Here is a 15447-nt window from a genome sequence, read left to right on the forward strand (position 1 = left end):
TATGGTATGTGGTAAGGGTATGATGTGGGAGATGTATTTTCTGGCAGTTGAACACAGTGAATTAGACAGAAAATAAGCTCCCACGTGAATACGGTACGTCCTCACGTGACGCTGGGTATATAAGGGTGTAATAGTGTGATTTAATTCAATCTATGCCACGTGTGTGATACATGTTGGCTCCCACCCACCCTTCCAAGTTTTCCTTAGCTGTATTCCAGATAGGAGTTAAGAAGTAGATGTGATTTGAACTTAATCATTTGCATACACAACAGAGTGGAGCAATTTAGGGTTTTTCCCCTGGTGGTAAAAAAAGAAGTGCCACCAGGTTTTTTCCCAGGGCTGCTTGGGCTAAGCAGTTCTGAAATTTTTTTGTTGAGCTTATTATTATTATGCTAGCCCCCACTCTGCTACCCAAGCTGTTCTCATGTAGTTGTAATGGTTTTGTGTAGGTAGTATTTGGTGTGATGTGTGTGCTCTGTAGTTCATTTGACATTATTATTGTTAGCCAACCGTTGTGGTGGCACAACCCCACGGAGAAATATGGCTGGGGAAGGGTAGTGGTGTATAAGGGGGTATGGTATGTGGTAAGGGTATGATGTGGGAGTAGCTCTAGCCATTACTTTGCTTACCGGTCGAATAATATTTTGTGGGTGCTGTAAGGACTTCAGGAAGAAACTATTCCATTGTTCTACATTGCTCTTTCACTCCACACTCATGCTCTGGCTATAAAGGTACGTACTTTAAACCATAGTCTAAATAAGTTAGACACCGCACCAACGGTAACTAAGCAATTTAGTAACCCCTCAGACCCTTAGTAGTACCCTCGCTGCGCTCGGAACGCTACAGCTTCAGGCCATTGGGGTGACTAAATCGCTTAGTTCTCTTGGTCTTGGTGTCTAACTATTATTTAACAAGGATTCAACTTGCAATAAAAGGCCACTAGCTTGATGGTATCTACACTAGAGTAGCAGTAGATGGCATCAATTCCCAACAATGTGCATTGCAATCATTAACACTAAGCTAAAACTCGAAGAAAACATGTCCAAATGTATATGGTACTTTTATTTGTGGGAATTTATTATAAAAGAACAATTGGACTTGGTAATTTATTATTGAAGAGAAGGGTACTTGATAATAAAAGCCCTTCAGAAATTACCTGCTATACAGTAATAGGCCCACCTTTAATATTCCACTGCTGGATAGGCCCCAACCAATTATGCTGGGACAATTTAAAGCATAATAGGTAATCAAAAGCATCAAGCATAGTACTAGCATAATAGAGACAATATTTGAGAATTTAATTAAATGTTCAGTGCAATGCATGCACCTGAAAGAAAGCAAATGATCACATGCATTTCATATTTAGAAACATGTTAGATAACTTAATTAACCATTTCTTGGTTGGTTATTCTCACTTTGTAAAAATAAGATCAAGACGCTCTAATAGAGTAGTCACTTACTCTAATACAGCAGTCTGGAAACACTAACATGCTTTAATAATATAGTCATTTCTCAAGCATAACCTTGATTTTGAAAGCATAATTTAAGCATAATAGGCTTGATTTTTGAACACTGGTTAAAAGCATAATAGGTAAAATTTTGAGCATAATTGGCCAGGGCCTAGAGGTATACCCACCTATACATGATCAGATTATCAACAGCATGGTAGTACTGTTTAAGTAGGGATCCCCCCCAAAAGTATGTAACATGCCGTCTAAAAAAATCATCCTAGAGACAGCTTACACAATGAAAACCACCTTTACAGATCAATAGTAGTCCATCTAACAGCATTAAAACAAGAAAACACTTACAGGCGGTCCAATATAGAATATTTAAAGTCGCCAAAACTCAAATTTTGTCTGCCTGCCTGCCTTCCGCCTGTCTGCCCACCCACCCACCCGCCCGCCTGCCTGACTACAGTCACAAGGCTGGAGGCCAAACGAAGTAACACACATCCATCATTTTATGCCACAACAACAAACTCACCAGTGGCATATGCCTTTTGGGGTCTCAATGAGTGTGTGCCCTCTGTGCTCAGTGTTTCCTTTTATCTTCAATTAGGCTGGTCGTCATCTTCTGAAACCATATTGATGCATTAACTTTCCATATAAACACATCCCTTGAACAGCATATTTAGATGCCACAAAATTATTTAAAGCACTTAAGCTACTGTAAGAGGTACTGGACACCCAATAGATACCTGTACTTCATGATAGGTTTGAGACCACTCCCATTAATGATCTTGGTTGATTAATAACAATCGAGCATGGAAACCACACCTCTTAACAGTCTATCTACTCAATCACGATGACATCCCCTTATTATTGGTCTAGCTACTAGCACAGTGAAATATTAAATGGTGCCCCTTGGTAGGTGAGGTCTGACTCAAGATACTCTAATACAACAGTCACCCTAGTCACACATGTAGCTGTATGCTATAACAAATATACTAAACAAACTAGTATAGTTATTAATTTTAAAAAATGAAGTAGAGATCTGTGTTATCAAACAGTACAGTAGTACTGCTTAAGTAAGGATCCTCCCAAAAATGATGCTTGCCGCCTAAAATGTCACCTTTAATAACCACCCTAGAGACATTTTACATGACAAAAATTACCTTTATGGAATACTATTAGTCTATCTAACTTCAAATGCAATAATAAAACAAGAAAACACTCTACAGGCAGCCAGATTTAGAATATAAGAAAAAACACCAAAACTCAAATTTTTGCCTGGCTGGCTGGCTGCCTACCTGCCTGTCTACCTACCTGTAACTTCACAATTGGTTTGAGACAATGCCCATTCACAGTCTAGGTTGATTAATAATGATCGAGCGCGGTGACCATACCTCTTAATAATCTATTTACTCAATCATGATAACCACACACCCTTATTATTGGTCTAGCTGCATTCATAATGCTAGCACAATGAAAATATGAAACAGTGACATGCCCCCTAGTAGGGGAAGGCTGACACAAGATATTCTAATACAGCAGTCACTCTAATAGAACAGTCACACTTGTATAGTTGTATATTGTGTATATACGTATATGTACTTAAAGAACAAACAAACTAGAATTTTAAAATGAAGTACAGATCCAAGTGATAAAAGTAGTGAAACAAGAGATGAATGATGGTATTGCAAGATATCTTGGTGGGAAAATCCCTACTTTGGCATTGAACAAAATAGATGTTATAAAATGCCAATGTAGGGATTTTCTCACAGAGCTATGCTGTAATAACATCATCTCTCTTTTTACATTTGGATCCCTACTTCATTTTAAAATTAAGTATTCAATGATTTGTAATTGGACATACATTACAGAAGACTATTTATGAACATTTGCAATTAATTTAAACAGTGTACTCTAATAAAACTGACAATATGGCAACACTTAAAACACTGTACCGTGCTTAGATAAGCACATTTCTCAGTTATGTTATACACTAAAATAGCTTATATAAACCATAAAAATGAACTATTTTAACTTTACAATTACACTGTATGTGGTCATATCATCTATGGTGCAATCTACTACATAATACTCAAACAACAATAGAGGATGAGGTGCTTGCACATTTCAAGGCTACATTCGCTGAGGAGAATCATATTCTCATGTATTTTCTATTGAGCTATGCAACTAATTTAATGATCATTGTAAAACTATTATACCAAGTGTTCAGAAATTACTCATCAAGAACTGTAAAATCCACATTGGGACCCACATCAAACAGTATGATAGTAATGCTTAGTAGGGTTCACCACTAAAACAGTGCCCGTCAAAATACTGCCATTATCACAGAAATATCATACATAACAAAAATCATCTTTATGGAATAGTCTAACATTATGTCCAGCATTAAAGCCAGGAAAACGTTAAGCTTAGGCAGGTTATATAGAGCCGGTACTGGTTGCACTGTTTCGCCGGATATTTTGCTGGCAGTTGAGGCTACTGAGAAGTTACGTGCATTTTAAAAAAAAACTTGGGACAAAAAACCTAAGAAAGTGAAAAAAAAAAGGTATTCTCAGCTGGGGCTTGAACCCTGGCATCCTTACTCATGATCCATGCTCGTAACCACTGTACCACTGGTGCTGCAGCTACCGATCTACATTAGTTTCTACCTTATAAATGTCCAACTGAAGTGAAGAAGAAACCAAAGCTGAACCTGACCCTACTAATAGCTACTACTTGTCGCATGCCCTAAAGTACAAGACTCAAAGCAAACTACTGGTCACATTCCCTAAAGTCGAATACTCTGGGCATACTACTATGCCGGAACAATAGCCATTTGTACTTGTTAACTGGTACTGGCACAATAAAAGATCACCAAAACCAAATTATTGAATTACAATAAAAGATCACCAAAACCCAATTTTTGGCCAGCTAGCCACCGTGCCAACCAGCCAGCCTGCCTGCTGACAACAATCACACGGTTAGAGGTCAAACGAAGCAGCACACAACCGTCATTTCATGCCGCAATAACAAACACACCTGTGGCATATTCCTTTTCAAGTGTCATGCCTTCTGTGCTTTCCTTTTATCTTCAATTATATGGTCATCTTCTTCATGCAAGCAAGAGTTCATAATATATATACTGAGGAGAGTATCCTACTCTCATATACCCCTGTAGAAGGGCGTATCGTGAAGTTATGACGTAGAACTTCTGAGTTCGCCCGTTTTTCTTTGTATAATTAATGATGTCATTAGTTGAACATGGTATCGATTGAACACGTGCCTAACAACGTCACTAGCAACCAAATCATATCCAGCTCTAAGCGTTTCTCACCGAACTACAATCGTCCCTTCACGGGTTAAGACCGCTTAGTAGGCGTTTCTTGCTAGGCCATTCGCGAATACGGCTATTCTGAGCGCCGCCAGTGTGAAATGGTGATAACGATTCTTGCACTTTTATGGTTGCCCGTATGTCAGAAACCACAACATCTTGTCATTACGTCATAACTTCACGATACGCCTTTCTACAGGGGTATATGAGAGTAGGATACTCTCCTTAGTATATATATATTATGAACTCTTGATGCAAGAAAACCATGCATACCATAGCATTAATTTTCTGCATTGACACTTCTCTTAGAGGAGCATATTTAGGTACCAAAAAATATTTAAAGCACTTATGAGGGAGTAGATATGTTAGCTGCACCTATAAAACAATTCTATGGCAACCACAGTCTTCAATTATCAAAAAAGCCACTGTGCCCTTAATAATTAGAGCTGTGTGACCATGCCCCTAATGATCTAGCTGTAATCAGCTGTACTTTTGCTGTAGAAAACAAGACATGGCAACCATGCCTCTTAATCTATTGCATAGCTCACTTGAGATAAGTAGTGAGATCAAGATACATTAATTAGTCATAGCCACACATGTATATCACAGCTATGTTATAACAAACTAGAATGTAGGAATTTTCACACATACGTATGTGTGAAAATTCCTACATTGGAAACATGCTATAGTATGTTCACGTTGAGCTGAATCCTGAAAAATAGCTAAAAATTAAAAGTGGATTTTTTCTCAACAGAGTTAACATTTCAGCCAACCAGATGATTATTGGTAACAGCAAAGGTGTCAACAACAGACATGTACGGTTTGGCTCCATTACAAGTTCGGGAAAGGGCTGTAATGGACACTGTACTTGTATGGCTTCCCCATAGGAAATGTATTGTGAAAATTTTGATTGGCCATAAATGTTATGTCAAACATTTGGACAAAAAGATTTTGAAATATTTTTAGCGGGTCAAGCAGTACTACAAATGAGCCAAATTTCAAGATCGTGTGTAATTGCATCCATGAGTTATTAAATGTTTTTGAGGGTTCAGCTCAACGTGAACGTACTATAGTTTGTTCATTTTTTGTTATAACATATCTGTGATATAAGTGTGTAGCTATGAAAATGGGATGAATACTCACAAGCGAAATGGGTGCCATGCCCTCTAATTAGCAAGTTTTTTGATCGTTTGCACTAATGCGAGACAACATTACATTTGAGCAGTACCGTAGCTGCATTATTCATATATTATTTTTTATAGCTGGAACCTACTTCATTTTGCAATTTTTAATTGCATTATTATGTGACCTAATTAAGGAAAACCATTGATCTACACACATCTGAGATATGTGATTTCAATCCAGTATAACTTGGGAAGGTCAAAAGCTAGGAGTTTGAAGTTTTCACAGTAAATGTAGCCAACCATAGTGTTTATTCCACTTCAATCCATAACAAGCTAGCTATTGATATAACTATGATTTTGAGTACCTTTTGATGATGGTATCTGTAACACAAGTACGTCACCATGGGTGGTGGTGGGGGTGTGGGCAGGCAATTCAGAAAATGGCTAAGTGGGTCATATGGTGTCTATAGTCTTAATATTGGGCTCTCAAGACCAATTGTGCCACTGAAAATTAAAGAAATATACATAGAAATATCTGGGAAACTGTCCAAGGCTGTTTATGACTCTAGTCTTGTGTTATTACAAGGTGTGCCAGAATGTTCCCAGTGTCTCTAGAATCCATTCGTGAAAAGTAGCGTGAGCAAATCAGAGGCATGGCTGTGGTGCAGATGCGTAGAGTATTGTCCATTCATGGTGAAAAGTGAACTTTACTGGTGTGTGCGTAGATCAATGATTATCAAAAATTTGGTCCCATATTATATGTGTGTGTGTGTGTGCTTTATTCATAATAAAGGCAATTTGAATGTAATAATGTTATGCACAGTTTAGTTGTAAAATTGTTCATAACATCCAACAATTCTCACTCACTTCAGGAGCAGTCCACTTCAATGGTATCTTTCCTCCTGTGGATGCATAGTAAGTGTCATTAGACATATCTCGTGCCATTCCAAAGTCAGCAATCTGCAGAGCAAATGAAGTTCACAATTCATCTCAACTTTGTGCAAGTCATAAAAGGCATACAGTATGTTGTAGGGAAACAACACCATGTATGCAACAATATTAATTTGTTAATATAGCCAAACTCTAGAAATTTAATGTTCACTACTCATGCATCCCTTCACAATAACAACGATATGGTTCACTATTGCTATGTATGTAGTACGTATATACTTTAAATAAAAAGGATGAGATGAATAATGATTATACAATATAAGCTTTTTTTGATACATACAGTATGGTAGTAACTGTACATTACGAGGTTTGCACTTTCTCACAAAAAATATTGACCAGAAACCGATACCTTCATACTGCCTTGACAGTATTGGTTAGGTACAACCAAGCCCAAATAAAACACTTCCGGTAGGTTGCCAAAAGTGCCTTACTTAAAACACTTCCGGTAGGTTGCCACAAAATAATAAATAAAATATATAGAGGAATTTTCTACTGCCTGACTAATTTATTTACAGACAAGTCTACTCGATAACAGCTGGGGCTAGGACTGGATTTTTTCATTGTTCAATATGGCTTCAGTCTGACAGGTACCTTTGGCACACTGCAGTACGTACAATGCATGATTCGTGGACTTACCGTTGTCCCCTTTGCATTCTATTTCTCTTTGCTGACAGCTCAAGGTGTTGATCATGTTGCGTGATCCAGCCTCCCCTATGTTTGTAACAGGAATCATCTGTATTTTGTAACGCTGTGTAATGGGCTGAACATTACTGTAAACAAAGCATAATTGCTACTTGGCACTTTTGATTGTTGGGGCATGTGTTCAGACAAGACGAAAACAAAAAGTCTGACACCATTCCTTCTTTTGATGTGGTATGCATGTGTTCACCAGTCATAATTATGTTATAACAAACAAGTGCAAGGAAAAATTAGGAATTATAAGTTTGATTAGGTAAAATAGTTTTTCACTCAGGCTTTAGAAGGCTGTATGCTTTTGTTACAGCTTGGTTGTTTTTGTTTGGATTTTGTTTCTTTTTACACTCTAGCTATATTGCTCCCAAAGGCTGGCTTTGGGGCTTGTTTTTCCCACATTTTTCTTACAAGATGATTAGCATAATAGGTGCAATTTTGTGAAAATTGCATAGACGATTGAGATACTCTAATAGAACAGTCACACACAATAACAATACACAGTTAATTGTTACAGAAAGAACAAGTGACCATCGATATACCCTAACAAAACAGTTAAACAATATTAGATAACTCTTTGCTATGTATGGTTAGGGCAGGTGCAGATCGAGATGCTCTAATAGTACAGTCACTTTAAGATGAAATTGGCTTTGCACTTAAGAAAAGTCAATTAACACTCAGTCTGAGCAAAATACATAATTCTTGAGCAAAATATATAAAAATATAGGTGAGAAATTAAAGAATTATTGGTTGGAAAGAAAAACAAGTGGAAAAAAGCAAAATAGCTTTCCCTAATTGTATTGCATACTTGACTACTTTTAGTATCATTGTACTATTCTAATTAAGTGCACATTTTTGATGAATACTAATAGAATGTATACAGAATATTCTAGAACAATTTAGAATTGCTATTGGTAGATCTATGAAATTACTATTAAGTACACAATTCCAAGCTAGATTTTCATTTTTAAAGTACAATAGAAATTAAGTGAGGTAAACAACTGTGATTGTAGTGGCTCAGTCGTTTAGGATTTGGGTGTTCAGTATGGAGGTCCTTAGTTAGAAATCTGGTAAGTTTTTCATACACTTTTTTAACCCCACTGTGACTGGTCTATTAGGGTACCTTGACCCTGTGATCTCACAGTTGTTTGATTTTTGCCTTGTAACTCTGCACATAGCTGTTTTCCAAACCATCAAAAGACACTGCTATGATGGCTAACCTACTTTAAATTCCCATAAACAGTAGCCGTGACAAAAGTTTTTATTCAAATAAATGCTCATAGCATTGTCGATATTTATCAGATTCATAGTAAACTTGATAAGTGAAATTTTATATGCACTTTACTTGTTCCAAATTTATAGAATCACATATTTGCATTTTTGCAATGCATGCAAAAAATCTAGGTCTCCATAGACCTCTTAAGAAGAAAGAAAAAAAAACAATTGAAACATTGGCTGTCATATCTCATGAATGGCTAAAGTGAATTCAATAACATCTGCTTCCCTACCTGAAGGACAGCTATAATGCAAAATGGTGTGTTTTGGATAAGGGACTATGGAGCTATATATGCATGTAAGAAAATTGCATTTTCTTACTTCCTGTCAATATCAACATGGTGTGGCACACTGGCTTTCTTTTCCAAACAACACACTACCATGTGTCTTGGGAGATAATTTCACATATATTCATGGTAATACAGGTTTTTGCAATTGAATCCATTGCCTTTGCAATTGACTTTGTCCCATTTGCAGTAGAGTTCATCGCCTTTGCAGTAGAATTCATCCCGTTTGCAATTGAATTCGTCCCGTTTGCAATTGATTTTGTTACTTTTGCAATTGATTTCATCGCTTTTGCATTAGAATTCGTCATAACTACATTGACTGTAAGAAACCAGCCGCTCATCACAAGGTGAATCTTTTTCACCATGGAGAATACCACTTGAGACACTAGAGAGTAATTGAAGCTGGTTAAATGCGAAGCCATTAGCTGCCTGTAAAGTTAATTAGCTTGTTTGCGAGTGACCACACCCATCGCCAATGGCGAAGAACAGTTGCAAATGTTGCTGAAGAAGCTGTAGCAGAAGAACTATCGCCTTATAAAGAGTTGTTTACAACAGTTGTACTTCAACAAGATCATGGAGCAACTGCTACATCTTGTTTACTGCAACTGCCAATCTTGTTACGGACAAATTCTTGTGCAAATACGATGAATTCTAATGCAAAAGTGACGAAATCAATTGCAAAAGCGACGAAATCAATTGCAAACCGATGAATTCAATTGCGAACGGGACGAATTCTACTGCAAAGGCGACGAACTCTACTACAAACAGGACAAAGTCAATTGCAAATTCAATTGCAAAAATCTGTAATGTATTTGAGCACTAGATGGATGCAGTAGGACAACTGTATCACAATGTGATGTATATAGCTAGAAGAGAACACTGTAGCATTAATTAAGAGATGTTACAAATGCATGTGCCAAGGGTATTACAAACCATGTAGCTCATGGAAAGAAGTAGTTACTTCCCTAAGCCTGTGCATACCCTCTAGGTCTATATATAGTAGGAGATTGCAATCAAAATATGCATAAAATCACAGCATCATTGCATAGCAGATATCAACCATTAATGACTGGGTAGGCATAATCAAGCCCGATTGCATCATTAAAATGACTTGAAACGCTTCCAATAAGTTGGTATAAAATTTAATTCTTTCCATTAAACAGATTTTCTTTTACTATAGTATGTTCACGTTGAGCTGAATCCTGAAAAACAGCTAAAAATTAAAAGTGGATTTTATCTCAACAGAGTTAACATTTCAGCCAACAAGATGATTATTGGTAACAGCAAAGGTGTCAACAACAGACATGTACTGTTTGGCTCCATCACAAGTTCGGGAAAGGGCTGTAATGGACACTGCACTTATATGGCTTCCCCATAGGAAATGTATTGGGAAAATTTTGATTGGCCATAAATATTATGTCAAACATTTGAACAAAAAGATTTCGAAATATTTTTAGTGGATCAAGCAGTACTACAAATGAACCAAATTTCAAGATCATGTGTAATTGCATCCATGAGTTATTAAATGTTTTTGAGGATTCAGCTCAACGTGAACGTACTATAAATGACTGACTAACTGCCTGGTGCACTTGCATCACTGTCTGGTACACTTGCACACTAACTGCCTGGTACACGTGACGTACTGTACTTTAATACTTGAAATTATGCTGGAATAATTATTCCAGCATAATTTCAAGTATTAAAGTACAGTACGTAGGTAAAACAAAATGGGCTGTTTTCAAAGCATTATTGACTTAAGCCTATACTGCCTGCTAGATTGAGTGACTGACTGATTGACAAAAGTCTTCACACAAGCATGTCTCAGCAAAATAACTAAAAGTTTGAGTTTTACAGTTGGATACTGCCATGACTTGACAAATGATTTTTGGTGTACCACAGATGGCACAATATATAATGCATGGATCATCTTTATCTTGCTTGTGTCCCAGAATCCTGTGTCTAGGTGCATTCATAATGCTAGCACAATTAAAATATGAAATAGTGACACACTCCGTATAGGTGAAGGCTGACACAAGATACTCTAATACAGCAGTCACCCTAATAGAACAGTTACACTGTTGTAGTTGCATATTGTACTAAAAATGTTAATAAAATATTAATGAAGTATGGATCTATGCAAAAAGTAGTGAAACAAGAAATGAATGATGGTATTACAGCATAGCTCGGTGGGAAAGTCCCTACTTTGGCATTGAACAAAATTATAGCTAATGTGCCAAAGTAGGGACTTTCCCACCGAGCTATGCTATACTACCATCATTCATCTCTTGTTTCACTACTTTTTATTGCATAGATCCCTACTTCAATTTTAAATTAACAATTTTTTAAAATACTAGTTTGTTTGGTGTCTTGTTGTAGCACAGCTAGTACAGATAGTTACAGTGTAACTTGTGACTGTTCTATTGGAATATCATACATGACTGTTGTATTAATTAGAGTGACTGTTCTACTAGAGTATCTCGAGTCAAACCAAGGGGTGTGCAACTATCTAACTATAGACCTTGTTTACTGTTAAGTAAATAGCTAGATAGTTAAAAGTTGTAAGTCTCTGCACTCTATATTGCTATTGGTCCACCCAGTGTTGGGAGTAACACGTTATTTATGTAATGCGTTACGTAATATTATTACTTTTGTGGTAACTAAGTAATATAATGAAATATGCTATAGAAACAGGTAATATAACTCAAGTTACTTTACTTACAAATGTAATGCGTTACCTAAGTAATATAGTTACTGTAACGAATCTAATATTATGTAATATTATTACTACAAGTAACGAAGTTACTAATCTCGTTAGTGATCCACTGAGTAACGCCTAGCCACAACGAAGTAATGAAGCCTACTGAATGAAGTTTATTCGCCAGCTTCTTACTTATAACCAAGATTTGCACATTGTCCAACAATGCAATCATGTCACATGATAAGGTGGTAGTTTCACACGTGACAGCTTAAAGCTATGGACACAAAGTAATATAATATGTAATATTATTATAGTTACTTTATTTTATGGGTAATATGTAACTGTAACTAAATAGTTCAGTTGCAAGTAATATGTAATATGTAACTAGTTACTATAAAAAGTAACTGTCCCAACACTGATCCACCTAGATCTTTATTTGATGGGCGTGATCGCGAACGGGATTCCAATCACGTATAGTTGCAGATATCTAGCTAGTATACCTCTTATAGTAGCGCTGGGACTGAAGTGCTTCTGAAATCCAGCTCTGAAATAATTTTGTGGTGTCTAAATATGCTGCTGAAAGAAAGTGTTGATACAGAAAATTAACGCCTCGATATGGTTTCGTTGGATGAAGAAGACAAGCAGCCTGATTGAAGTTAAAAGAAAAGACAAGGAGCAGAGGGCCTACGCTCGTCAGAACTGCTTTGTTTGGCCTCTAGGCTTGCGATTGTGGTCAGTGAGTGAGTGAGTGAGTGAGCGAGTGAGTGAGTGAGTGATGAATGAGTGAGTGAGGCAGATCAATTTTATAGTTTTGGCGATTTTAAAAAAAATTCTATATCCGGTCACCGGTAAGCGTTTTCTTGCTTTTAAAGCTGTATTTCATGTTGAATGGACTAATATAATTCTGTAAAGGTAATTTTCATGGCGTAAGATGTCTCTAGGATGATTTTTGAAGGTGGCACTTTTGGCAGCGCGTCTCATTCTTGGGGGATCCCTACTTAAACAGTACATAGCAAAAAACCAAAATATATTTGAAAATTTTTTAAAATGAAGTACAGATCCAAGTGATACAAGTAGTGGAATAATAGATGAATGATGATATTACAGCATAGCTATGTGGGAAAATCCCTACTTTGGCATTGAACAAAATGGTTGTTATAACATTTCAATGTATGGGTTTTTCTACCAAGCTATGCTCAGTGACGGATCTAGGATTTTTAAAAGGGAGTTTCTGAAAGTTGGTATAGCTGAATAATAAGGCTTCTGAGGACATGTCTCCTATAGCTAACTATTGGGCAAAAGTTGTCACTAAGCTGTAGCTTTGATTGCTCTATTAGAGTAGTTACTTGACTGCTCTATTAGAGTATCTTGATTGTTTTTAATGCAGTGGGAGGTGAAAAGTGAAGCGTTGCTGAAGGTTTAGTAGAAATAATGGATGCTAGTTAAGTGCAATTGCATGCATGCTACTGAAATACTGTGGGATATATGTAGTTGTTTGTTATAACAAATTGTCAATAAACCAAAAATAAAGCTAGTTAGACTGCCACTGAGCCAAATTTAAAAGGCGATTTCTGTCGAAACCACAGAAACCCATCTAGATCCGCCACTGATGCTGCAACACCATCATTCATCTCTTGTTTCACTACTTTTTATCGCTTGGATCCCTACTTCATTTAGTTTAAATATATTAGTTTATTTTTGCTGACCAACAATAATTGCAGTATTTACAACAAGAAATTAAATAGATAGCACATAAATATTCAACACACCTTACACACATCATCACTTGATACTAGTATATTCCTAGCAGCCAGGTCTCTGTGTACAAACTGTTTTGAAGCAAGATAGCTAAGTCCTGATGAAACTTGTCTGCAGAAACTTAACAGATCATGTTTCATCTCACCATATGCTTCAGGAGGTGTCCTGTGATTACATACCATTAAACAAACTACTTTCTTTCCTCAATTCCTTACATGCTTTTTAAATCAACTAAAAGTTTACAAAGGTCTCCTTTAGGCATATATTCCAATATGATCATTTTATTCTCCTTCTCAGCCACTACTCCATACAGCCCTACAATGTAGTTGTGTTGAAACTGACCCATAATGGCTGCCTCCCTCAGAAACTTCACCCTGTCTGACTCTGAACATTTTGAATTGAGTGTCTTCACTGCTACTTGTATAGGATCAGCAAAACCATCAGTCCATGTGCCCAAGTGGACTACTCCAAATTCACCAGATCCAAGTCGTTGTGACATCCTGGAAACAACTCATAGCCAATGACAGTAATTTCTATCAGAAAACAGTCAACATTAAGTACTACTAAATGGCAAATGCTTAAATCAAACAATTCACATCATTTGCAAGCTTGTTTAGGATTGAACATTTACTATACAGGCTGAAAACTAGATTCTCTCAACTTATATAATACCATCACACTTCAGTAATTTATGGCATAATAATTATACTATTTATAATGTTAGCACTCACCTCACAGTATTTGCATTGATAGTACGAAATCTTTTACTTTCGAAACAAGAATATATAGCCTCTTCTGAATGTCCTGGATCTGAGAAACACTCTACCTCATCACCTCCACTAAGTGAGGATGACACCCTAGTATCATCATACACAGTAGAATATGATAATTTAGTATCATTTGAGTACTCCATAGCATTGTTATAAGCATTAGAGAAAGAGTGCAGTGGAGACAAATAATTATCAGGACTTTGACTGGTCTCATAATCACAACCTGTCAGTTTAGGGTGTTCTGCGGTTGCAGTATCTACTGGATCTGAATAAGATGATGGCTCATCAGGATTAACATAACCCCTGCAGTAATCAGGATCACTACAGGTAGGGTGAGTGTTCTGTAAATTGTGGAACAACATCTTTATAATACCACAGATATATTCTTGCTTACTTTGTACACTACAGTATCAATGCATTCTCGTTTGATTACTGAAGATCGTTGATCAGTTATGGGCTCACCATTCAATCCAGTACATTGTAATTCAAAGTTCTCTGTAATAAAATCAATCTCAACTACTAAATTATTGATATCTTTTTAATTACCTAGTGGACTCTTTTGCTTCCTGCACCACAGTAGTGTTGTAATTATTAAGAAGATAGCAAAACAAATAATGACTGTTATCACACAACCAGCAATAATGCCAATAGTAGTAGAACTACCAGTGCTACCACTAACTCCTCCCATAGAAGCATTAGTAGCTGTAGTCAAGTTATTAGATATCACTGATGACAAAATAGTAGACATAATTATAACTTGCACCAAAGTGTTAGATTCAACTGATGTCAAAATGGTAGACACAGCTGATGTCGAAGTGGTAGCCATAACTGGTGTTGAAGTAGGAACCATAACTGGTGACATCACTGACATGGCTACATAAAATTTTAAAGTGTCATGAACTGAAGTGCAATAAACATATGCAGGGATGCATCAATTTTGCTGGTGAAATTTCTGGCATAATAGGCAATAAGCAAAGTGCTGGCATAATAGGTGCAAATTTTGTGTATAAACTTTGCACCAAAGATCGAGATAGTCTAATAGAACAGTCACACATGATAAAATATCAGCAATACATAATTAACTGTTACGGGAAGAGCTAAAGGTGATC

The 15447-nt window shown here is 36.6% G+C and overlaps 1 protein-coding gene across 1 annotated transcript in view; it reads right to left on the reverse strand.

The window, feature by feature from the left end:
• Positions 1–14494, reverse strand: part of LOC136251344 (ephrin type-A receptor 4a-like) — a 29401-nt gene extending 14907 nt beyond the window's left edge. Inside the window, exons 1-4 of the mRNA XM_066043782.1 lie at positions 14300–14494; positions 13784–14068; positions 13580–13733; positions 6777–6869 (exon numbers count right to left, since the gene is read on the reverse strand). Coding sequence (XP_065899854.1) covers positions 6777–6869; positions 13580–13733; positions 13784–14068; positions 14300–14481 — 714 coding nt within the window. The 5' untranslated portion in view covers positions 14482–14494. The remainder of the gene's footprint in view (positions 1–6776; positions 6870–13579; positions 13734–13783; positions 14069–14299) is intronic.
• Positions 14495–15447: the final 953 nt, after the last annotated feature.

Source organism: Dysidea avara, chromosome 3 (genome assembly GCF_963678975.1).
Source record: "Dysidea avara chromosome 3, odDysAvar1.4, whole genome shotgun sequence".
NCBI classification, from domain to species: Eukaryota; Metazoa; Porifera; class Demospongiae; order Dictyoceratida; family Dysideidae; genus Dysidea; species Dysidea avara.